Source organism: Lichenostomus cassidix, chromosome 15, assembly GCF_008360975.1.
Source record: "Lichenostomus cassidix isolate B80296 chromosome 15, HeHo_3.0, whole genome shotgun sequence".
NCBI lineage: Eukaryota > Metazoa > Chordata > Aves > Passeriformes > Meliphagidae > Lichenostomus > Lichenostomus cassidix.
In genome coordinates this window covers 7,137,159-7,163,028 of record NC_139496.1, presented here as the reverse complement: position 1 = coordinate 7,163,028, position 25,870 = coordinate 7,137,159, and the positions used below count along the sequence as shown (strand labels likewise).

At 41.6% G+C, this 25,870-nt stretch overlaps 1 protein-coding gene across 12 annotated transcripts in view; it reads right to left on the bottom strand.

The window, feature by feature from the left end:
* Positions 1–25,870, bottom strand: part of ARVCF (ARVCF delta catenin family member) — a 248,325-nt gene that overhangs the window by 47,743 nt on the left and 174,712 nt on the right. For 11 of the 12 annotated variants that reach the window (XM_085075798.1, XM_085075799.1, XM_085075808.1 and 8 more), the window contains 5 exons: positions 22,949–23,448; positions 16,107–16,290; positions 3,798–3,915; positions 2,357–2,528; positions 48–65 (listed from right to left, as the gene is read on the bottom strand). In XM_085075798.1, coding sequence (XP_084931924.1) covers positions 48–65; positions 2,357–2,528; positions 3,798–3,915; positions 16,107–16,290; positions 22,949–23,448 — 992 coding nt within the window. The remainder of the gene's footprint in view (positions 1–47; positions 66–2,356; positions 2,529–3,797; positions 3,916–16,106; positions 16,291–22,948; positions 23,449–25,870) is intronic. The other variant, XM_085075802.1, reaches the window with a different exon arrangement.

Genomic DNA, 25,870 nt, shown 5'->3' with positions numbered 1-25,870 from the left:
ACAAAGCATATTATGGGGATGATGAAAAGAAAGTATTGCAGACTCACCTTGATTGAACCACTCCTCTAATTACCAGAAAAGCAGCAAAAGGAAAACAAAAATTTACAGCATGAAGAAAATACAAAGGAACAGTCACAAAGAGGCAGAATTTCACAGAACAGGTTCAAAACCTGAGTATTACAAGACTAAAGAAGTTTCATCAATTAAAAAACCAAACCGAACCAAGGTATTCCACTTTCTCTCCCTTTCGTTCCTGCTGAAAACCCCCAGTTTTTCTCTGCACAGCTTTTTTTCTTTTCTCTTTTCATTAAATGAAAAGGTACTCACAGAACTGAGGGGACAGAAGGATGACTAGCCCTTTGCAGAGGTGTTTGAAATGCTGTGATCAATGACCATGAAATAAAATAAAATAAACATGGAAACACTGTGAGATTAAGTGAACAGGAGAGGAGAGAATTGATCGATTTTGAAGTTCTAGACTGAGAAAATCAAGGTAGGTTCAGAGCAGTATCCACATAAATTTAACAGTGAGACAAGGGAGCTTCTCTTTATGATTTTAAAAACACATTTATGAATGGACTTTATTTTTTATTTTTGAAGCACAACAGTTGTCTGATAGCCTCTATTCTTTTGATCCACATCCTATGAGCTGTGAGCTCAGCATTATCACTAGTTTATTTCCCTCTAGGGAACAGCCCATTTTCAAAACAGCACCGCAATAAGGTGGAAAAAACCATTAAAATACATTGTCATTTCCTGCTGAACACACAGAGCCAAACCCAAGCTGTCATTGAGTGCCTGCACTGCTTGCTGCAATCCACAGGCTCATCATCAGTGTCAGGTGATTTTGAGACCTATTTGTCCAAAAAGACATGAGCTGGTGCTTCAGATGATGAAGAGAAACCACCTGGGTGCACAGATCCAGGAAATGAATCTCTAGGTTGGTCCAGGCAGACACCTGGCATGGGACACACCTGAGAGTGCTCCCTGTTTGCTGCCATGGAGGGGATGAGCAGAGGGGTCCCTCAGCACAACACCCTCCTCCCACAGGGCACTCAGGGCTTTCATGTCTGAAAGTGTTTCCATGCACTGTGCTGCTCTCAAGCAAAGCAACAACAGGGACTGCAAGTGGCAGGGAGAAGGCTTGAATCAGCACACCTGCAAGGTTTCCAAAGAGTATCCCACAGCAGGTTCAGTCACTCCCTGTGAGAACAGGCTGGCCAGCCAGGCAGAATTATTTCTTTAGTTTTTCCCCCAGTCATTAGAAGATTCCCATCAATTTTTTTTAAACAGTTTAAATGTAGTTGATGACAGACTAGTCTGCAAAAGCAAGTTCACGCTGTGATGACTTCCCTAACACATATGGAAACACTTAGTATTTTAATAACAAGTACAGGTCAGATCAAAGAGTCGTGCAGCACACAGTCTATCAAGTTCAAACAACTCCATATCAGCTCTTTAGGGGCAAAACCCTTCCTTATACCTGCCTATAAATAAGAAGCCAGGGTATGTGTACACATGAATGAGGAGAATGAAGCCTAGATAGAAAATGGAATTAATTATCTCTGAATTAATCTAGAATACTAATTTCTCTAAAAAAGGAAAGAAAACAGAATTCAGTGTAGAACAGTAATTCCTCTAAAACAACAAAGAAAACAGATATAATTTGAGTGTCTCTTTGTAAAGGAAATGTGGGAGGGGGGTTACTGAAACTATTAATCCTCTCTTATAATGAAACTCATTTGCAACACTCATGCCCCAGAGGAGAGAACAGGTCTAAAAGTGACTGACAATTAAAAGCTACAAAATCGTGTTTGCAATTTAAATTCCTGAAATAGTGATTGAATTGGGAAGTTGTACATTTTGGTTGAGTGGGAGGGGAGGCTTTTAGTTGGTTTTCAAATATGAGAGTCTGGAGGCATGGATGATGTACAGCCAGGAGTGCCATGCATGGGGAGGGATGGATGGATGGATCCATGCTGGCCTGGCTTCCCAAGGATGGGACACATGCTGCACAGCCAGGCAAGGGGACTAAGCAGAGATTGGACAGATGCAAGAACACAGCAATGCAGAGGAGAGGCAGAGCACATCCACCTTTTTCCAACAGCAGTGTCATCTGTCAACATGCAGCACTCCTGTTCAAAGCCAAACAAAATTACAGCAATTGTGGAAAAAAGAATCCCGAATATCTAACAGTGATGCAACACAGGAGATAAACACATGCCAGGACTCTGCCAGCACTCCACAAACTGCATCATCCTAAACAAGCACAATGAATGTGCCTGCAAGAGCAGGACTGCACAGCAACATTTCTCCCCAAATCCATTTTCAGTTCTGAGCTTTTTGCAACACATACCTTTGGCTTTTTTTCCACCAAAACAACCAGCATCATCTTTCTTCTTCTTCTGAGAGCCTCCTGTGCCTGTAGTCTGACCAGCATCCAATTCTTGGTACTTATCAGCTCCAGGGACCTCTTTGTGAACGTGATAGGAAAGGTTCCGCATGATGCACACACAGTTCTCCACAGACTGTTACAGAGAAATTTATGTTATTAGAAGTACTGCACCCTCTTACCTGCAAATCATTATATTGTACAGAAGAGGGCTTGTGGAAATTGAAAAAAGAAGGCCACCTGTCCCAGGAAAAAGCCATGTAGCTCTCAAGGAAGATTTAGTCAAGACCCTTAAATTAAAGTTCATTCTTCTTCTAAACCCCGTTTTATTCTTCCAAAAGTGAAGCACTTCATAAATAGTATCCATTCAAAATGAAAACTCTCTAATCAAAAATACCACTTGATCTTACATAAAGAATACAATTCACCAAAAGATCAAACACACAGCAGAAAATGATCATATAAGGATCTTATTTTAATCCAAGTCTCTCTCTCGTTCTTCCAACGTTTACAATCTCCAAGGGGCCCATTTTATTAAATTTTCTCTGGGTCAAAACCCAGGCCTTGTGAGGATTTCAATGAGAACACACGTTGTCCTGTAGTTATAGCTAATCCACAGCACATTGGGTTCTGACAAGAGCAATGCTCTGTAGGTTGCAATGGAAACCACCAGGTGGTTACAAAATCCACTTCCAAAATTACCTGATTAAGTAACAGGGCTTTGTAACTCCCTTGCACAGGCCATCACATGGTGAGACTCAAAAAGAATAAAATAATGATGCTTTACAAGCCTTCTGGTGATATAAAGAAATAGTATGCTCTTTTTTAAACAGGTTAAAGTTATGATATTCCTCATGCATATAAATACACTTTTAAGTGCCATGGGATGAGATGATGATAAAAACAGATTAATAGAATCTGCACCAAAAAAAAAGAGAAAAAAGCCACAGTGACAAGTGCTGCATGTCTGAAAACATTTCTTAATGTCTAAGCACTTCAGTCTTTAGAGATGGTGCTGAATAAAGTCTTTAAAATGGGAACTGACTCCTTTGCTGCTTTGTGCAAATGGGACTCAATTCTGATTTGGAGACTGCACTTATAAACGCCAATTAAGTAACACAGAACAATAGCAATAATGTCACTGACAACAAAGGACTACTCTCCCCACCTCTTTCAGCCACCAGCCTTTGCTCCCCTCATCAGCCACAGAGAGAAACACAGCAGCATCCTGCCGATACCCCACCAGCAGAATCACGGATACCAGAGAGGAGAGGAAGATAATTGCTCTATTTTCTAATGCAAGCATAATCCTCTTCTGACACCAGAAAACAGAAGTTGGATCCCAGAGCAACACTTCAGCCTAAATTAATGGAATCATCCACTATATTTTGATACTCAAATTCACCTTATTGTCCGTATCCTTCTTGCCAACCGCAGACTGCAAAGCATGAAGGAGAGCATCCACCAAGCCATCACACTCCCTTAGTCTTCTGCGTGCTTCTGCTCCATCTGAGCTTACATTCCTGACAGGAGAGAGTTGAGAGAAAATTCAGCCCTGTAACCTTCACTATAAAGTTAAAGGTGTTAATTTATACTACAATTTATACTACAAATTAATTTATACTACAATTATTAAGAACTCATCACCTTGGATGAACAACTAGGAGGCCAAGCAGACTGACAAACCTACTGAATCTCAGTAAGATATGGGCAATGCACATCTGTAACCCCTCTGAGCCTGAATAAAAGGGGCAACACAATCCCAGAGATGCCTACAAACACATTTCTCTCTTTTGCTGGTGAGTCCAGGGATACACCCTGAACAGGGCCAGAGTTTGTAGAGCAGACAGGATGCAACCCAAAAATTTAATTTCAAAACCAACAGTTCTAAAATTAAATACAATTTCACCACCTTAGGAAATACATGCAAAGTCATGAGATTGCTCAGCAGTATCATAGCCGTAGAAACTGAAAAAGCTGTGTGCAGCAGATTCAGCACAAAGCCTGGATCAGTCACCTTAGTAAGTAAAGGACAACAGTTTACATGGCTTTAAATTTCTGAAAACATTGCACCAGAGAATGACACAGGTAGAAGAAGTGAAACAGAGTGAAAGGCTACTGGGAGCTGTTAAAAGTTACACTTAGCAATGACTGCAGAAACTGTCAGAAGGGACCTTTGAACTTGGCCTTGCCCATCCAGTGAGCACAAACTGATACCCCAGCCTTGCATGAACATCAACCTGCCATTACCCAATAAATAAATAAAAATCTTGTCAATGTTCCAAATGCTTCCCACCCCGCCAGCTTTTTTTTTTCTTTAGGGGGAAAATGAAGTGACAGAATTGTTCTTAATAGTACTCACTGACCAAACCTATGCGGAAGGGCTTCCCAAAGCTGAAATGCAGTAATTTCGATGATAACACAAACAGCCTTTCAGCTTTCAGGGTCTTTGAATCCCACAAACCCGTGCACGGTTACCTCTCAAAAGCTCAGGACACCATCATTACCTTCTGCTATCAGGATCAAGCAGCCAGTTTTTGCTTTTAATTAGAGGGACTGCCAATCTCCAAGTAATTAACAAATCAATCATGGTCCCCCCTCCTGTGTCCTGGTCATCCTGGCAGGCTGCTGTGTTAATTGGATAGCTAAGAAAACTCACATTTTCTCAGAGACCTCTCAAAATCTGAAGGCACTTAATTGTGAGCTGGTTGCTGTAACAGCACATTAACTTTCAATTAAGAACACAAATGAAATGCACAGATAAATGAATCTTTTCCTCAAATCCTAACACAGCCTCACCTCTAGCAATGGATGTTAGGAGGCAGGTAAGTGGATATTAAAATGATTCCACAGGATATATGGAAGAGACGTCTACATGCTGTTTTCCCATCTCCAGATGTATTAATCCTTTTGTATCAAAAACACAAATGTGTATTTTAACGTCACATCTTTATGAAACTGAAATTAGAATTCAAATTCTCTGAGATACCTTTCAGGCGTTGTAACAGTAAATGATAGCAGCTCCACATTCAAGCACATCTATTAATGGGAACACTATTATTGAGCTTCAGGGTGACAGAAATGCACTATAAATGGCCTTATCTGGAGCTCTGTATCACATCTTTTATATCCTCATTAAGTGTTAGAATTTGTAAGTAACACTTACAGACTTTAAAAAAAAGGCAAACCAGCTCAACCTTCACACCTTCCTTGCCCTTTGGCCCATTCAGAAGAGATTTTTCTGTGGTTCATTTGAGCTACCACCATTGCACCACCTTTGTTGCACTGCTTTGGTTGTGAACAGCATCACAGTATTGTGTATCCTGCCTTCTTATTTAGTGATCTGCACTGGGGTTAATATCAAGGTAGACACTGATAAGGCTATAATTGAAAAAAAAAAAAAATTTAAAAGTGCATCAGTAAGAGTGTGGCCTGATGATATCACTTACTGTCTCTTCAACTATAAAAAATTTTACTGAAAATTAATGCCTCAAGAAAAAATTCCCACATATTATCACACATAAATAAGCATGAAAACTCTGCAGGATCAAGTTAATAGCTAATTAATGCTATGACTAAGTTATCCAGACATCAAACTTTGCAGTTTTAATGTTTTAACTAGTGCATCACAAAATGTATCCTTATGAGCATCTCATGCAGAAACATCTGCTCTATAAATACCCAGCTCTTGGGATTTTGTTAGTCCTCCCTCCTCGGGTAATGAGCTTCCTGCAGCCCATGGGATTTATCTACCATGGAAGAACAAACCCCACTTCCTTGTCTGTAAGCCAGACCTACGGGAGAGCTCAGCTCCCATCCTTGTCCCAGCAGTCCAGGCAGATCTCAGACAGACTAAGCCCAGGGAGATCAGCACCTGCCTCATGAGTCTGCTCCTCCTGCTGCTCCAGCACAGCAAAAGGCAGTGAACATCTCCCAGTCCCCATGGGAATACCTGCATTTCTGATCCATGCACAAATATGCCAGCCATCTCTAAGCCTTAAACTAAGCCTCACCCTGGCGAGAAACTTCCAGAAACTCAATGGAGATATGTAACATATGGCACCCAGACTGGGATAGAGTACAGAGTTTTGCTTTTCACTGAACTTTTCTACACATTAAACAAGTATTGTTTTACACCAGAAGTAATTCTTCAGTGGATGGAGTGTTTCACGCAAGACACCAAACAGAAAAGCAGCTGAGACCACAGCTGAGGTGCTGCTAAGGTTGTTACTTAGGAAACAGGCTGCCATGCAACAACTGGAATGGCCTCAAGATTTCAGAATTAAACAAATGATCTCAGTGACTTGCTTGCTGGGGCAAATTAGTATCAAGAACCTCTGTAGATGTAAGTCAGTGTTACTTATTGAAGTTTGAACGACTTGAAAAAGGAACTCTGCAGGGATTTCAAGACAGTGATGATGGGCAAATATTCTGTGACAAGTGAAAATAAAGTTGACTGCCCATTCAAAAGGGTGGGAATGGTGAGGAGCAACAACCTGAACTATTTTTACACAAACCAGTGACAAATGAGACCTGCCATTCATCCCCAGTGCTCTGTACAGTCTGCTTCCCTTGCTTCTTCAACCCCAGAAAGGCCTCTGCTCCTTTCCCTGACTTTCCTGCTTTTCAATACTTTTCCAAGAGTCTATTAAATGAAAAATGCATTTTAAGAAGAGAAGTATCTTTCTTATGTCACACTGCAAAGGGTAATAGAAATCTTCAGTGTGCTTTCTGTAAAGATACACAACACAGTCTGAAGAACAATTCTAGAAGCAAAAAAACCATGGAATTACTGCCCATGTCACTCAAAGTATATAGGAAAGAAACCAACTGGGTAACTGATTTTATGTGAAACAGTAAAGCACAATCTCATTCCAGAGATTTTAAATCTCCAGCCTTTAGCTGGAAACAGCAACCTGGACTCTTCCTCAAATTCTTGGAGTCTAGACTGGCCAGGACCAGTGAAAGAGAATTTGTAAGGATGTTGCAATAGATGCTTTCCCTGGGGAAAAAAAACCCAAACAAAACAAAGAAGCACTAAGTAAATGTTAAATAAAAGTAAATACCTACCAGCACAGTAACACATCAGGCCAGGAATGCAGTCTGTTGGTATTAAAGACTTCAGAAAATGGGGGCGAATGTGCTGAGAAATCTGTTCAGGCCTTAGATAAGGTTATCATTATCACCAAAGAGTTGTCTTAGTAATATGCAATTCTGAATGCTACATTTACATCTGCAGAAGAGCTGGCATTCATCACCCCTAGAAGAGGTGAGCTGTTACTACTGTCTGTGCCACACACCAAAATTATCTTCAGGAGAAAAGACTTAGAAGTAATTAAGCACAGGGTACTTAATTTGCACTCTTTCAATGCAATCATGTGGCAATGTCCCCTCTGTGCTCTCCCTAACAATCCGACAGACAGAGTGGAGATGTGCAAAGCTTTTGGAACGTTGGTTTGGTTTTTGTTTAATGATGAAGAGAAACTTGAAAATAAAGGCAGAGACATGTTTTTCTCTGAAAATTAAGATTAGTTTTTCCAAGACTGTTGCTGTGTCTGTCACTTGTCTGGAGAGCACCATCAGTTGCTATCCCATGGTGCTGCAGACGAAGCTGAGGCTGGAGTGTTACTGAACACTTACCCTCCTGCCTCGGTTCAGCAGGTGTAAAAAGCACTTTGTTTAGAGATCTGGCTGGGAATGAAGACAACAGCTTGGAGACTTTGCTTTTTCTATAAATAGGAAGCTGAATTGGAAATTTTTGAGAGCTCCTCCTAGTAACACTTCCACTTTCCCTGGAATAATCACAGCTGAGAGCTGAAGCAGAGACAGTGATGAGTCTTTCCAACCCCTTGCTAGACACTGACCAGCACCATCACTGAGGCTTTGCTGTCCAGACACGGAGTTTTGCATACTTCAGCTGATAAAAGACTACCAGCTTCTCAAAAGTCTAACTTAAAATATATTAGTTGTTCTGTCCACCTACTCTAGAGCAGGCAGAACCCTTGCTACACAAACACCCTTCCACACCCACACTCTGCTTCACAATAAAGAAATTTTTATTGGGATGCCAGCCAAAGAAGATGGATCAATAATAGTTGTAGTAAATGTAATCTGTTTCCAAGTATATTTCTAGGTCTGCTATGTCTCAAAGGAGAAATATACAAAACTTAAAAATCATTCCATCATTTCATGCAGAAATAGAAAGGATTCCATACTTCAGTTCACATGAAGTACCAGAAAGTTTAATTGGTATTAAAGTTCATTGCTCTGAAAACGAGAGAGAAAAAGAAAGAGGATGCCTGTGACACAAAGACAGCCTGATCCAGGTAGCTCTGGTCAGAGGGCCCTGTACAGCACAATGGAGTTTGGCAGCAGAGAGCTGAATCATAAATCAAGCAGAGAATATGGTAAAGAAAGCAGAAAGAAGCCAAAATCCAAATGAAATGCACAGGAAGCCAGAGGAGCTCTACTGATGGGGCTTTACATAGGGAGCAGCTGTTCAGACCTGAGCAGGAAATCACACTGGACATTGCTGCTCCACCCCAGCATTCACTGCTCAGTCATACCCAAGACAGAAGCAGCAGAGCAGCCCCAGTTTCTTTGCATGTAAACTCTCCCACCTACTTAAATAAAGTGATTGGTTTTGTTTAGTTGACTGAATGCCCAAGAGGACATAGCAAAAGCCACCCCAAAAAAGGGCTTCACAAGGTTAGTCCATGCTCCAGTGACACTGGCACAGAGCAGGAGATCTGCAAGACACCCTGTCACACCTCACACCCAAGTCAGCACTGCTCAGAAAAGCCCTCTGAAACAGGCTGGGGCTCAAGAGCACAGCTGAATGAAGGAGGTACTTGACATCTGTACCTTGTTATTTGTACCATTCTATACCCAAAACATCTTGTAATGCCTCTTCAGTAAAATGCTGACTGGTTACCTCCTGCATGACCTACTTGGAGGGCCTTAGCTTGCTCTCCTGTAATGCAAAATGATGCAGAAACACAGTACACGAGAATTCCATGATGCCCAGCAGCTACTTAGCTTCCAAATTATTCCAGTCTCTGCTTGGAGGAAAGGCCAAGGGGCTCTGCTTGTTTTATCACACATGCTTGCTGCCATGTGAAAGGAATCTCAAAAATACAGAAATGCAGTGGTATTAGTCTAACAAAGGATCATGGCTCACATGCCTTCCAAAGCAGACTATGTCCATTACGGTGACTGCAGTGAGCTTTGCTGCAGTCCTGCTCTTCATCCCACCACAGCAATAGACATTTTTGCAGATTTCCTTTCCTGACAGCCAAGGGAGGAGGGACCTAGATTCATTCCTAAGTAATGACAGAAGGCAGTGAGCAAGTGCACAACTTTAAATTTATACCTCAAGATATGATTGCAAAGCATTAAGGTTGCATGTAACTAGGTTATGTCTCTGCTGCTAAAATCTATGCATAATTTATTTATATTACAAGCTAAACATCAGGAACTGTCAGGAGGAACCCTAACAGCTCCTTACTAGCACGAATTAAACGCTCTGCTCATCATATAAGCCCCAGGACAGCCATATGCTGTGATCCTGCACAGTCTCAGTAAGCTAATTAAGAAACTGCCTTCACTCACTCCTCTCTTTTGTGTGGGTTTTTAATTTGAGTTGATTTTTTCCAGTCTGGGTTGGGCAGATAAGCTTCTCCCTTTTCGTGCTGCTTGCTGCCTCCAAAGTGAAGATTCACAGGCAAATTTCAGTTCCGCTTTTATCTCTTTCTCAAACTATTCCTTCTCTCAAAGTCCAGCTCAAAAGTACCTGTTGCACACCAAAAGACTGACAGTATCACCAGCTCCAGTACCTGCAGCATCCATCTCCATGCTGCACCTTCTCTGAACACAACTTGAGCACAGCAGCTTCCAAACACTGCAGGTGAGTGGGGGGACAGAGATGGCAGCATCTGCCCTCAGCTCTGGGTGGGACAGGGTAGCATTAACCTCTGGAGGGAGTGCTCTCCAGATGATCTTGGTTAGTAACTGCCCTGCAAAAGCATAGGAAATGACTGCTTGAACTAGGATAGGGGAACTCCCTGACTAAGAGGCAACGTTGAACAAGTGACTTTGTCAAAGAACTCTTTTTGGAGTTGAGGAGAAGTGTAGGTGCCAAGCAGGGCTCTGTACTACTGCAAATTTACTGCTGACAAAAAAGAAGGAAATGTGAGTTTTCAGGTTCAGCCTTTGGTTCCCATCTCCTCTGTTCTGGCATGCTTCAGTGAGCAAAATTCCCTTGACACCAAGGGCAGCTCGTCTGGCAGCACCACCGCAGCATCACCTGAGCCTCACCTCCTGTGCCCTGCTCTGCACTAGGCAGCACTTCCAGGTCAAAGATTTGCACTTAAGTGCCTTCTTACTTCAGTCAGCTGCAAGTGAAGGCTGGCTCCAGTACAAGTGCACATAGGACAAATATTATGTGACTGTCACCACATACTGTTATCATGCCTGCAGCATGTAAAGATGGATAGAGCTTGAGAGTAATGCATTCTGAAAGCTCTAATTCTCAGGCACTTTTCTTCAGAGAAAAGCCACACATTAATAATTAATAAGAACGGAGGGCATAAGAACCTGGCTTTGGCAACCTTACTTCTTTTTGTTCCTCATATTCAGCATGCAGAGATGGGAAAAGAAAACAGGCACACCAACATCACTGATAAACTCAGTACAGGTGTTTTCAGGAGGCAAAGAGAGAGACCTTTTCTGCCCAAACAAAACCTCATGTTGCTTGACCAACCTTCTTTACCTCTATGTGCCTCATAGACACACACACACTCCTGATTCAGTGTGTGCAGTGCCTGTCTGGGTACACATATGTGTTAAAAATATAGAAAGACAGGACTGTCAGCATTACCTGTGACTGAAGGCAAATGACATCTGCAGGACAAGATGTACATGCATGCAGTGTAATGCTCTCTGTGCTCCTCAGAAAAAGGCACATTTCAAAATCCTTGAACTACTGGTATTTACCAGCTTGAGGGGAAGGTACACACAAAGGTGCCAGTTCCACATTAAAGACAGGAGAGTGAAGATCAGTGAAGTCTAGATCCCCTCAGGCACTTAGGAGCCTGAACCTCAACAAAGCCAGAAGGAGACAGGGCTATTAAAAATTAGACCACAAAAAGGTTTATACCATTAATCTTGCCTGTAATTATGTCAGTGCTGTAGCAGAACAGCTAATAAATCCAAACTTCTCACATCTCCTGTTCCAGCTCTAGCCACCAGGCTGTCCCTTCCCTTCTCAGGGCTGATGTTGGACAAGCTGTTATGTGCGATCTCCATCTGAAGAACGCGTGTTTTTAGGAGAAGTCAGGTGGGTGCAGTTTGTTTGTGTTCATACACCTCAGCCAGGGCTCTGAACCCTGAAGCTATTTGTGAATGCGAATTTCTGTGTACTTGGAGAACTGACAAGAAATGCTGCAACTACAGATGGTACCCCTGGAAAAAGGAGCACTTTGCATCTGTTTGCTATGCAAATTAATTCATTTAACATTTGCTGACAGCAGGTCAGTTTAGCACAGGAATCAGGCTAGAAAGTTGGCAATTTAGGAACTAAGTTCTACTCTGTCCTCCTAGAAGTGAAAAAATCCAAGAGAGAATTAAAAGTAATTAGGCAGAAAACAGCAATTAAGCTCAGAATGAATTTAATTTTTTAAAGCATTAAAATCCTTGCTGCTTCCAGAAAACTAGGAATCATGGTGGATATCGCCACAGAAAACTAAAGAGTTGATTTGACTGCAGCAGTGCTCTGACCCAGAGATTCAGCAATTTCCCTCCAAGGCAGGGAAGCACCTTAGGAGAAACCAGGGGACCCAGGAAAGGTCTCTGGTACTGCCTGGGTGTTCAGGAACCACAGATCCATCCTTCCCACAAGAATTCAACTCATACTCTTCTCCTAAAGCACCTCAATGTCTGGGTAAAAGTTGTAGGAAGGATCATGAAATGGCCTTGGAAGATGCACCAAATCATTCCAATAATTGCAACTGCAGTGCAATTTGAAGACAAATGCTTCTGGATTGCAAATCCCAGTAGGGATTTAAGGGTTTAAAAAAAATAAAAAAAGGCAGTAACTAGAAGAGACATTCTCCACAAACCTAAAATAATAAAACACAACATGAAAAGATAAAACTTGTATTGTAAATGAAATGAAGGAACATCTGTGCATACTTAATGGTTCTCCTATAATAAGCACATGTCTTCCTTACTTCTTTCCCAGTCCTACTATTTCATAACCAAAAATCCACTTCACTTTGGTTTTTTACTGCTCCTTTCCAGATTTCTATCATATATGTTTCTTTTATCATCTTCAAGAGAATAAGAGAATATCCCTGTTTTATCAAATGACACCCAAGGCAGGATCCCTCACAAGGCTCATGACCATTTGCAGTAGTAAAGTGATAATGGATATTGCAGATCTATTCATCATATTGGGTCTGCCCCTAGGAACAAAACACAGCAATTCTCTCGGAATGAGAATGGAGACAAAATTAACATCACCTGCAGTACCTTCTGAAAACTTCAGTGCTTCTTAGTCAAGATTACCAAAGAGCATCCAATAAATTTCATTATCAGATCATACTTCACAAATTGGATGAGCTGCCAAGTTTCTGAAGAGGAATACAGGATTCCCCAAACATTTGTCTGAACAGAGTTTTTGGCAAGTCAAGTGCAGAGTGAGATGGCACACAGAACTCACCAGCCAAGTTCCAGACAATACCAGGATTCCAAATATCCCTACAACGTGCATAGTCATAGGAGAGGGCTGGACTTTAGAAGGAGCCCTTTCAATCAACATTGCTCTCCAAAGTCAATATAGACCTTAACCAGCTGCTTTTTCCTCCTCTGATTCCCATCAGCTCTGTGTGTGTGTAGTCAGCTACTGTAGCCTGGAATGGACACCACTGAGTATCCCAGGTAACCCCAGAGCGAAATAACATAGAAAAACAGAGTATGTGGATGACTTTCTTAATGATGAACTGTGAGCAGCTTCTCTTATTTCCAGCTTGTCAACAACCAGGTCCAACATTACTCAGTGTCACACACAGATAAACAGGTCCATTGCTGGATGCAAGTCCTGCAGCCACACAAACTAAAATCAGTATCAAGCATCACAGAGAGATTTTTGCTACTTCAGAAAGTGGGTAAATCAGGGCTATAGAAAGCCAGTAAGTCACCTCAGCTCGAGCCAAGGGGATCATGGCTCTTATCTCGTGAATTAAATCCCAGCCCTGGAGCAGGTACAGATCTCTGCCCAGGCAGTGGCCCCAATTACTGACCCTGCTGCTGAAGCACCCTTTCACCATCCCACCCATACCTGCAACACCACACTATCCCTGCTGTTAATACCAGCTCCTGATCCACCCTGGGCACATGGGGCCAAGGTGACTTTGTAGGACACAACTCACCCTGACCTACTCAGACCTCCACACACACCAGCACCTGAACCCTCAAGTTAGGAGGGAGAGACACTTATACGTTACACAGGGGAAAATGGGTAAGACTGGAAAGGAAAGTGGGATGGATTAGGAATTGAAGAGGTAAAGGTAAATAATGGTAGTGTAGGAGTTTTTTTTAATTACTTGTTTTTAATTATTTTGAAATGTGTGTTTCCACAGCTCCACATTATCAAAGGAGAAACCTAGATTAAAGTAAAGATGAGTAAGCAGAGTTAAAAAAAAAGCAAGTAATAATTAACTGGCAGTTCATGCTGTGAATCACTGAGTTTGAAACAAACTCGCCCACATCTGTTGATAAACTTCATTAACTGAAAAAATGATACTGAAATGAATGCCATCCTGCATGCACAATTCCTGTCTTCTGCTTAGATACCTAAACTGCAAGGACATCTGAAACCTCAGAAACTCAGACATGGTATCAGTTATTTTGGAAGACAATGCAGCTCACACCTGAGGCTCACTTCCAAAAGGAACAAGGGAGGCTGGCACATCATCAAGAGGCCTAACCTCCCAATTAAATATCAAATTGGTGAACAGTTTGCAGTCTGCAATAAGCTTCATTCGTGGAAAATTGAATTTCTAAGAGCAGCTACTGTGTCAATGAGAGAAGCGTAGGCAAAGGGGTTTTTAAACACTGATGTCTGTCAGACAGATGGCTGCAACAATTTATTCTCTGTTGGTGTTAACTATCACATCTTGCTGCTGCTTTTAAAGATGAGCTGCAGAGGATTTCAACACACAACACAAAATAATTTCCAACAGTTTTAATGTTAATTACTTTTGATATGTCCATTTACACCCCTAGATCTGGAAGTGCTCTACAAAAGGTATGTGTAATATCCCTGACATGGCAACAGGAAGCACAATCAGCTGAAAGACAGCTCATATCCACCTGCTCCTGCATCCTGTCTTGCTCCTGCATCTGCATGTCTTGTTCCTGGACTCATCTCACTGCAAGAAGAGGGGAGACAGCAGGATAGTTCTCCCCACCTCCTGTGCAAGAGGGTGCTCCCTCCATGGGTCAGCAGATATGGACAAACTTCCTTTTCCAGACTACCCTTCTCTGCTATCACATCCCCATCTACCTTAGGCAGCCTCAGTCAAGCATGAGATCACCCTGCCTCACATCTGATGGAAGCTTCAAATTTTCCACAAGGAAGCACAAAGTCCCTTCTGACTATGAGAGCAGAGACCACAGACAAAAGGACTGAAATACATTCCCCCCTTCACCAGCAGAAGCAGCCACCACTCACTTCTGCTGTCCTGATGTTCTTCAGGTGCATCAGAACCACTTTTAAATACCAGAAGTTCAAATTCTCTAACCTGTCTCAGGACTATGTTTCACGCCCCTCTCCATAAGCTTTCAGAATATCCAAAGGGGCACAAGCTTTTGAGTTTCCTGTAAAACCAGAGCCTTACATTAAAATAATAAGAAAAAAACCAAACCAAACCCAACCAACCAACAAACCCAGAGATACCCTGCAATACAGAAGTTCAAGAGGATCCACATTCTAATAAAATTTTATGATGTGGATTAGGCTAGTCTACTGATGACCAATTTATTGTCTACACTTACTGGAGAATCTCATATTCATTGAGATAATCCTTTTATTCCCCCACCATGACTAATTTCCTCTTGCAGAACAACCTTAGAAAATGAGACACTAGTAAGTAAAAACTTATGATGTCTGGAGCCTGCTTAAAGGACCTCAGTTTCCAGTGGGACTGCAAATAATTTCAGTAATGGGCCCTTTCAGAACAGTTTTCATTACTTTCTTCATTTGTGAAGTTACTCAGGGGAATAGTTATTGTAATTTAGAGACCACAAGCCCAAGAAACAGAAATGAACTGACTTCTGAAGATGCATTAATCAGGAGAAATCTGACAGGAGTACACTTCAGAGCAACAGAAGGTACAATGCCAAATCTTTATTAGTTTTGTTCAAACTAATTGACTTCATCACAAAGCTGAAGAATCTAAACTGTGCATAACTACTTTATCTCAAAAGAAAAGCAAAATGAGACACACTGTGTTTAGGGAACATTGGTTGTTCAGGTTGTTCAGACTGCACTAGGACTCCCCCTGACCCCAGCTTTTGGCATGGATTGTCCTGCTCTCAAGGTGCTTTCAGAATTGCAAGTACACTATCAAACCAGAAAAGGCTCCTTTGCAAGGAATGCTTCCCCAATAGCCAGCAGTTCAAGTTCTTCACTGAAACCCCAGCCATGCCTTACCGTAAGCAGCCAGAGGTGTTCTTGAAGACAGTTGTCCACTCAGCATCGCGAGGCTTCGAGTCCTCGTTGGGCTCACTCTCCCAGCCCGAGTGGGGGATGATCACCTCGTTGGTCAGGGTCTGCAGACCGTGGTTGATGATGACCATCTTCAGGGGCTCGTAGGAGGATAAATTCCACAGGGTGCCTGCAGGAGATTAATAAATAACCAGAGTGGAACAGCTATTTAAAATCTGTAGGTTAAACAGAATCACAAGATTCACGGAGAGCTGCTTGAAGGTTAAATCATAAAACTAAACAAGAAGGCAAAGCAATTTGATGAGATGCCAGACCAGAACTAGCTTAGGGAAAATCCCATAGCTTCTTCAAGAAAGAAGGGAAGTACTTTTATCAAGGCATAGATATTGTTGAACTCATCAAAGCCCTATACAGAGTACATTAAAGTGATGTACTGTTGGAGATTAATAGGATTTTTCTGCTGTATACAAACTGTGTTACACTTTCAAGTCTAACTATGCCTCAAGAACTGAAAATTCATCCAGTGAAGCAGACAAGTATATTAAGCAAGTCCTAGGAGGGATGAATTTCTGGAGGATCACTGATCCTATGCTTATCTTCTGCACAAAATAATATTTCATTCAAGTCTCCTCTCTATTATTTACTTTCGCATTTTCCTGTCACAAGCAATATCTGTGTTCAAATCTCCTGGTGCCACAAGTGCATGATTCCTTGAAAAAGCTGAAAACCAAAACTCCTCTGTCTTTTCATTTTTGCCTCAATTATAAGCCAAAGCAGACAGAAGTCAAACATCAAAACAGAATAACAGAACAACAACTTTATAACTGCAAAATATCCAGTTAGATAAGTGATACAACCTCCCAGCAGACCTGTATCAGTGTCCTGACAGTTATTACTCATTAGAGTAGGACTAAAACAGAACACTGACTTCAGAGATAATTTCTGCACAGACCCAGCCTGGAACCATCTGAGAACTGACAGTAACAACACTTGGAGGGAGCCAGACACACACTTTTGGTCTCCAAGGAAAAGTGTGAGTTCTAGCAAAATTTCAGACAGACTCAACAGAAAACCTAGATTCCCCAAAACACACAGGAAATCTTTCCTAAGTGGGTCCAGTATTAACCTGAGGCTCCCTGTGTTACAACTATGAATATGTGCATATTACAGTGTGAACTATAGATCTCCACCTCATTGTAAATACATTTAAAAACCACAACAGAACAACAGAAGTGTAACCTTTTGTTTCAGTCCCTTTCAATCTCCCCAAGTTTTAAAACCTACAACTATCAAGCTTTAAAGGCAACTGGGAAAAGATTTTGGATCTTACCATGTGGCACAGCCTGACACAGGGACTTGCAGGAGCCAAGCAGTGATTGCATACAGGGTACCATATTAATTAATAAAGAAACTCTGAGGCAGACAACAGAATGAACACCACAATGTTTCTTGCAGTCTTTTTTCTAAAGTCATACAAAAATAATGCTTTTTTGGCCTACTGCCCTTGCCATTCATAGACACACCGCATGAGAATTTTATAGCCTAATTTTAGCTTTCAAACAAGACTGTGTAGGTAAAATATGAATCTTCTCTTTGTACCCATTACAATAAATCACCTTTTGTCACTGCAAAACAACAAATTTTGGAGAATAAGAAAAAAAGCAAAGCCAAGCAGAAAGGGCTATTTGGCCCCATTTTGTTACTGAAGAAAGCCTTTACTTCTCATAAAAAACTGGCTCAAAAATATACAACATACAAAAAACAAATGCAAGTCAATATTTGTAACAAAACTTTAAATAAACTGGACATAGAGGCTACCCTGTTAATTTTAAATACTTCACTAGACTGTCTTTCTTCAGTTACTGTACACCAATTTCTTAAGCATGTCAGACTCATTCATATAAAAATAGTAAGTACAATTAAATCCCTAAATACATGGCTGGCAGAGAACTTGAAAATTCAAATGCAAAATCTGAACAGCCAGCACTAAATGAGATGGATGAATCCCAGGAAATTATACAGAATAATCATCTCTGGAGCAAACCTAGATTCAAACTCAGAACAGTGGGTGCAGAATACCCTGCTTCTGGAGGTTCCCTCTCAGGACCATAAATGGAGCACGGGGTACTTGCAGTGGTCAAAACCCCACGATTTGGAAAAGATGGCATCAGCCAAGGAAGTCACTGCAGGGTGACTAAGGATTCTGTTCTTCTGAAACTGCAAAATATTGCAACTGGAAACACTGCTGAGATGGGGAAGAGCTAAGTTTTAAAATCTGACAGCCCTTCAACTTTAAAAGCTCTTTCCTGAAGGCACATACTACTTTTGCACCTGAAATGAGAATGTGCTTTTTCCCCCTTTCCTGGAGCAGTGACGTAATCTGTTATCTCTAGAGTGGAACTACAAAGACAAATTTTACTCCTTAAGAAGAATCAGGCAGACGTATAAGCAAAAAGTCAAAAATACCCATCAGGTTTCCAAGAGCTCTAATATTACAGGATTGTACAAAAAGTTTCCTGTGCTCAAACATTTTGCTTGTTTTTGACTTGGAGATTTGTGTCTAGATTTCAATACCTCTAACCCCAGCAAGTAAAATACAATCACCACCTCCAAACTCCTTGTATATTTTCATTCACCAGTGGCTGTTTCAAGAGACTGAATGCAGCTGGAATTCAATAGTGTTCAAAGAGAAGTCCAGGTCTGACCAGCTGACAGGAGCTCAGCACACATTGGTGCCCAGGAGCTGTGAGCTCTGAGCCAGCTGATTTATCTGCAAGTTGCTATTTGAGCATTAGATCAAAATATTTCATCTGCAGAGCATTTTGAAGGTCAATCATTTTTCAATTATAACCAATTTGGCAGCAGAAAAATCACGTCCTGCACCACTTAAAATCAGTGCAATGTCATTAAACAACAAAATTACTCCAACGTTCTCACAAAGAACAAAATTATTCATTAAAGCTACCAACTTCTGATTGCTTTTCAAAGAATGTAATAGAATTTTGGTCTTGCATATCTGATGGGAACATTTCCTCCACGAAAACCTTATCACTCAAGATAAAACTTCTGTAGCTTTCCCAATCAGAACAGATTTAATTCCTTATCAGCTTAATCCTCATTTCTCTCTTTTTCTCAAGAAAATGATCCACTGAGAGTACAGCAGTACAGCTGCAAGCCTAGCAAGAAATGAAGGAAGAATTTTATGGAGTATTTCTCAACAACTCTACTCATTATTTACTTACAGACACTAACAGTTAAATCAAGCTTTTCTCACTGCAGTCAATAGGAAACATTTTGTAATTCCGCATTTCAAAAAGAAAAAGAAGCAACATCTGTGGTATTTTATGCAAGTATCTTTGAGTTTTGAAGGCAGTTTCTGCACACTTCACAGATCTCTGACCTCAGGGGACATCCTGTTTAGTGCCATTTGCAGTTATGTCCAGAACATCTGGTGAAACAGAGATGGCACTAACAAAGAAGTTTTTCGAGTTCTGCTAAAACCAGTGCTATCTGTTAGAAGAAAATCTACAGACTGGCTTTAATCTGCCAGTAGTGGTGTATCAGTACACTCTGCCTGCTTCCAAAATTCCATGTCAAAACAGCTGCCTAACTTGTGTTCTCCAAGATGTATATCCTGGGAAGTGGTCAAAGGAGCACACTCCTGCACACCAAGCCTCACTCGTCCTGCACTGATGTCACACATCTGATTCCTCCCTTGATGCTGCATCCACCTCCCTCTTGGGTGGTTTTAACACATCTGTGTGGCTTTGTCCCACTCCATTAACCCAGTGACCAGACCCAGCTGCGGCTGCTGCAGCAGATCACCAAGCAAATGGAACCATGTAGCCTTAGTAAAGCCAAGGAGTGACTCCCAAATCAGATGGGAACCACTCCCTTTTGGCAGAAAGGCCCTCTCCAAACAGGGTGTCCTCCTGTGTGCTCCCATGTACCTTCTGTCCTGCAGGCTGGCAGTGCCCCACAGCCAGAGAAACAAAACTTCAAGCCTGGAATTGCTCTTGAATTCAGACAACTGAATTATTTAAACTTCTTTAAATTACTGTAATCTCTTCGGAAAGCAGGATTATTTTATCATTTGTCCATATCTGGGATGACCAGCTGGTGATTACTATTGAGCTTTTGAAAAGCAGCCAGTATTGCGTTAAAGAAATATTAAACTGTAGAAAAATCAACGTGTCATACCAAACTTGAAGTTGGTGCTTGTAAAAAAAAAAATTAAACACGCAAACCCTGTATGCTGTTGTATTTTCTTTTTCTTTTCAGATTGCACTGCTGATGAAGTCCCCAGACATTTCACTCCAGACACACTGGAAAACTTTCATGGCAAAGGTTTATCACTAGGGAAAAGCACCCAGATAGGAAGTTGTGATTGCTACCAGGAGAATGCTGGAATTGTGATCCGAATTTCTGAGGCTGCAGAACACAGTCCTTTTGTAGCAGCCCTGCCTGAATGCTCCCTTTGCACTTCTCGCTGGCTCCTGTTTCTCTCTGCTGACTTTTGGAGCTCATTTTACGAATGGACAATTCCACATTATCAGCCAGGGCTTTGAACACAGACTGCAAGTACAGCAGCACCAGCCACAGAGGCATTGCTGGAATATTCCTCTTTTCTGTGCTGATGCTTGAATGTCTCACACCGGATCTGGTGATACTGTTTCAGAAGGGCAATGAAATCATTCCTGGTTAGGTGGAGATTAAATGCACATTATCTGTTACTGGACATCTGTTTAGGTTAATGCCCTTAGTATTCCTGGTGTTTTTCAGCAAGGGGAAATAAAGAGCTCTAAATAACAAAAGCCAAGGTGGAATAAAAATACTACACTTAATTGGCAAGGACTACTGACAAATAAAATGCACTTGAGTTCTAAAGCTAATTAATCAACTGGAAATCAAAGCAATTGCCATTTACAGTGAAAAGGAAAAACATCCAGTCTGGTTTTGCCATCTCAGAAGTGACTGATTACCACTTAGCATTATAATGATATTCCTTCAGAATAAATTATAGACTGGCTTCTCTTTTCTTGAATCTAAGGAAATAAATTTATTGCTTCTCAGCACACCAGAAATAAGTTTTGATTAAACTAGAACAGTAGATAACCAGATATTCTTTATTTTAAAAAATAAATAAATTTAAGTCTGCCATCATACTAAACGAGTGCAACAAATGAAATATAAATACTACCTGCAGAGTTTCCACGTTAAGGCAGAGCACAGACAGCTCTCAAAGCACGTGCAACTCAGAGGTCCTCTGACAAAACAGACAGTTCTCCTTTGCCAGCTCACTGGAAGAAGGCTGGAAAATATCCCTGCTAGTTTCAACACTGTATATTTAGACCTAGTTTGCTAAATAGCCTGTAATCTGGGGAAGAACAGATGGAACACCCAAGGCCACTGCTCATCTCAGAGAATTATGATTACCAGTAAAAACTTAAGAGAGCTCCCATAATTTCTGAGGAAATTGTAGAATTATGATGTTTACCTCTAATGGCTTAATCAACGTTTGCAATAGGGTCTACCTGCGGAATCCAACACTGATAAGGCAGCTGAACAGTTTCAGCCCTGGACCCATTTTTACCCTCACAAAGCTTTCTGAAAAATTCTGTTCTGGCACTGAAATTCATTGGAACTGCTCTGGTCTCCATCCAAACATCCCCTGCAGCTTCTGAGAAGAGAAAGGGAAATCCATTTCACTCCTCATGATTTATGGGAGAGTGAAGAACAACATCTTTCTCCTTACTTTAAGAGCTGACTTACTTTTCCACCCTTTTCCACTTAATGGCTGAACTTTGAAACTTGGCATATACTTTATTGCTCTTTTTGGATGACATCCAAGACTAAGTTCAAATAAAAACAGGTTAAATAATGGAGCTGTAAGTATTTGAATGTGGCTAGTACAGGTTTTTCCCATGAGAAGTTTTCTTGTGTTTTGTAAATAAAGATAAAGTTTGGATGTTGTTGGAACAGTGTCCCAGAACTTGGGCAGTGCAGGCCTGGCCAATCAGGCCTGGGGGAAGGCTTCTGACTGACCAATCTGGGTGATTTTTGAGAACTCTATATATGTGATGAAATCAAAACAATAAAGGTCATTCCTTCTTGCCACTGAGAACTGATGCATTCATTACTCTGCTAGCTGCTCAACAGCGACATTTGAAAACTCCCTGCAAAGTGTGCACAAACTAAGTAATCTGAAATGTAATTCTCCCTTTTCTGACCTTTGCAACAAGCAAATCCATGTCCAGAGCATCAACAGCAGACCCTACACCCCCTTAAATCCGAGTTTTCCAGCCCAGAAGTGCAGCAACTTTATACACAGCCTCAGAGTCCTCAGCATCAGGCTGGAAGCATTCCTGAGCAAACTGACTGTTCTATAAATAAGAGGGAGTGGGGACTAGGCAGCAGGATTGTTTTATAAGAGATTAACAAGGAAAGATTTAGATCAGCATATCTCACCTCACGATTACAACAGGCTGAGGGCACGTGCACTACAAATTACCCATCAATGGAGCTGCTATAACTCATTCAGGCTTCAGGAACCCAACCACAGGCAGTTGCATGCTACACACAAGGAGCTGCATCCATCCCTCAGCAGCCAGGGAATCCCAAGTGCACCACACACACACACACAGTCTCGATCCCCTCCTGACAGGCATGTGTGAGGCTCTCACACCACAAACGTGGTGCAGCTACAGAAGAGCTGCAGCCACTGATCTGAATTCTCCTTCAATGCTCTCATCTCCAGAAATTCTTGTTCCTGAAGCTGAAAGAACTGTTCTAAAGACTAATCCATTAAAGAAATCACAGACACTGACCTGTAATTAGCTCTCTGACTTCCATGTCATTTGTTTTCCGCAACAGCCTGATCAATGCGGGGATTCCATCACAGTTCTTTATGGCCACTTTGTTTTCATTATCCTTCCCGTAGGAGATGTTTCTGAGAGCCCCACAGGCTTTACGATGCACCTCGGGCTTTGGGTGATCCAGCAGGCCCACCAGGATTGGGATCCCTTTGAGGTGCCTCACATCCTTTTTGATCTTGTCGTTCTCGTAGCACAGGTGCTGCAGGTAGGCGGCGGCGTTGGACTTGACGGGGTCGATGGGGTGGCTGAGCATGGCGATGACCTCGGGCAGGTCGGGGTCCCTCCAGCGCGGATCCTTGCGGATGCTGTCGATGGAGGGCGAGCGCTTCCCCAGCCGGTCAATGCTGGCCATGCTGCCTCGCTCCGGCTGGGCCAGCGGTGCTGCGTAGCCACCGTGCAGGTAGGGAATCCTCTCCTCCACCATCTCCGTCTCGATGGGGTCCTCATAACCCCTGGGAGAAGCAATGGCCCCGAGACAAAGGAAGAGGAAAAAGAGGGGGGAAAAGAAAGCATGTTTAGGCACTTTGTAACTCTGAGTCAATATGGACATTCCAGCCATGAGCAAACATTTTAATATCACAAACATCACTGGGGCAGCATATTTACAATTTCCAATAGTTTATTTGTAATAACTTGAAAATTAACCATAGCTGAGTTCTCAGCAGTGATGGGACTCCAGCACAGTGTTTGTTTGGCTAGCAGTGAAATGATGACAGGAACTGCAAGCCATCAAACAGATTGCCTTCATTTTGGTCACTTAGCAAAGCAATTAAAACAGAGCTGGATTACATTTAGTAGGAAACACTGATCTTCATTAATGCTGCTACTTCTGCAACAAACCAAAACTCTAATTAAAGGCATTCAAGGCCTGGGCAGAGACCACAGACATATTTCAGCAAGTCTGACAAGTTCCACTACATTTCCACGTTGATGCTCACACAAATGTACTCTAAACACTACTCTTAATTGATATTACCATAAACCACCCTCTTATATGGGTATTTTTTCAAACCTTTTGCTTTACGGTTCTTTCCTGGACAGGTTTGCTACTGTCTCAGTATTGCAGTTAGCTCAGTCAAGCAAGTGGTTTTAACTGCTACAAAATATTTCTTAAAATCTTTCATCTGAAGCACTGAGTGATGTTATTGAACCATTTCTGATGCCATGCTGAAATATAGACTATTAGAAGTCACGGAGAAAACGGAGTTTGCTGTCATCCCAAAGGGACTGCTAATTAAACCGGGCTCTGGGGAGAAGAGCAACTGGAGGTGGAGACTGAACTTAGTCTGGTACAATTAATGCTTTTAATGTTAAAAGCGCCTCTCCTGACTTTACGTTGCTTTAATTGCTGTTCTAAACCATAAACTGAATGAAAGGATAAAAATGGGCAAGTATCCAAAACTCAGAATGAATCTGAAGAAATCCTTTTATTGATGCAGTTATTTGTATATGTATAATTGAGCAGTTGCTCTACACAGTAATTTACACTGTCTGGACAGTCGTATTTTCTGTTACAGAACAAAGCTGTTTCCATCACTCCAAGCAGAAAGAAACAACATTGAAACGCTTTACTTTTGTGAATGTGCACAGGGCAGGAGTAACAAAACCCCTTAGCTACTCCTCAAAATTCTGTTTTTACAAATGCAAATTTGTGATAACCAGCATTAAAACTACAACAAAATCTCATTTCTCAAACTCATCCTCATGTTAAATTCTTTTCCACTGCATAAAAGCAGCAGAAGATTAATTTTAATAATTGCACAGCTGTTGCTTGCTTGACTTGGTAACTCACAATTCAGCACGTCTCAGTCCTGTGAGCTGCCCACAAGATAACTGTGCACCACCTCAATTACACCTGCACAATTAAGTTTCTCTCTCCTCCTCATCCGTGCAAGTACACAGAGATAATTACTGTCTTGGGATGCAGTTTGTTTGCTTTATTTCCACAAAGCATTCCACACAGAACCACACTGATGGGTTTATCTTCCTCATGTTGTATCCTCTTCCCTTTGCCACACAAAGCTCCCTGGATTCATTACATTTGCCAAATGAAAACTTCAGACTTAGGACTTTTAAGTTGCAACACTGGCATTACAAAAGAGAGAGCACCATGTAACTCTTGAACCAACAATACTAACATTTTTAATTATCAATCATTGCTTATTAAATATGAGTGAGAATACCTGAAGTCAAGAATCAATCACCAAAAAAGCAAAAGAAAAATGAAGAAAGATCACAACTCTGCTTTAAAACAAGACAGCATCTCTGAAGTACTGGTGGAGAAAAGGATGAAAACAAAACCCCACAACTGCTGGAATAAGCCCACACAGGTCAGATCCAACATACCTCTGAGGATAAAACAGTGTCAAGAGCCCCTGGTAAATGCACCTAGGACTAAACTCAATGACTGTACCTGGCAGAAAAGAAAACACCTGGCCACTTGACCCTTTAAGACTCCAAATCATTATGTAGAAAGTCTGAGATCCTGCATGAACCTAGGAGCTGTACAAGAAAGCTCAGCAAAGGCAAGTATCACAGCACTTCAGATTCTCATGACCAAATACAGTGATCAAGGCTAGGGAAGGTTAAAAAAAAAAAACAGCAGGGGAAGCAGTTTACCAAAACAGGTCATCTGCAAAGGTGCAGAACAACTGCTGAGGTGGAGCAAGGCAGAAGTGCCACAAGCCTCATCTCCTGTCCTTTAACAGAGGGCTGGAAGACCAGACTGGAAGAGTGAGAAAGTCAAAAGCACGTCTGTCAGGGCATTAAACCCACCTTGACCATCAAGTTATTTACACATAGGGAGAGTACAGAAATCCTCTGAGTAAAATTGGTGAGGGCCAAATGCGATTTTTCACTTCCATGTCTTTGGAG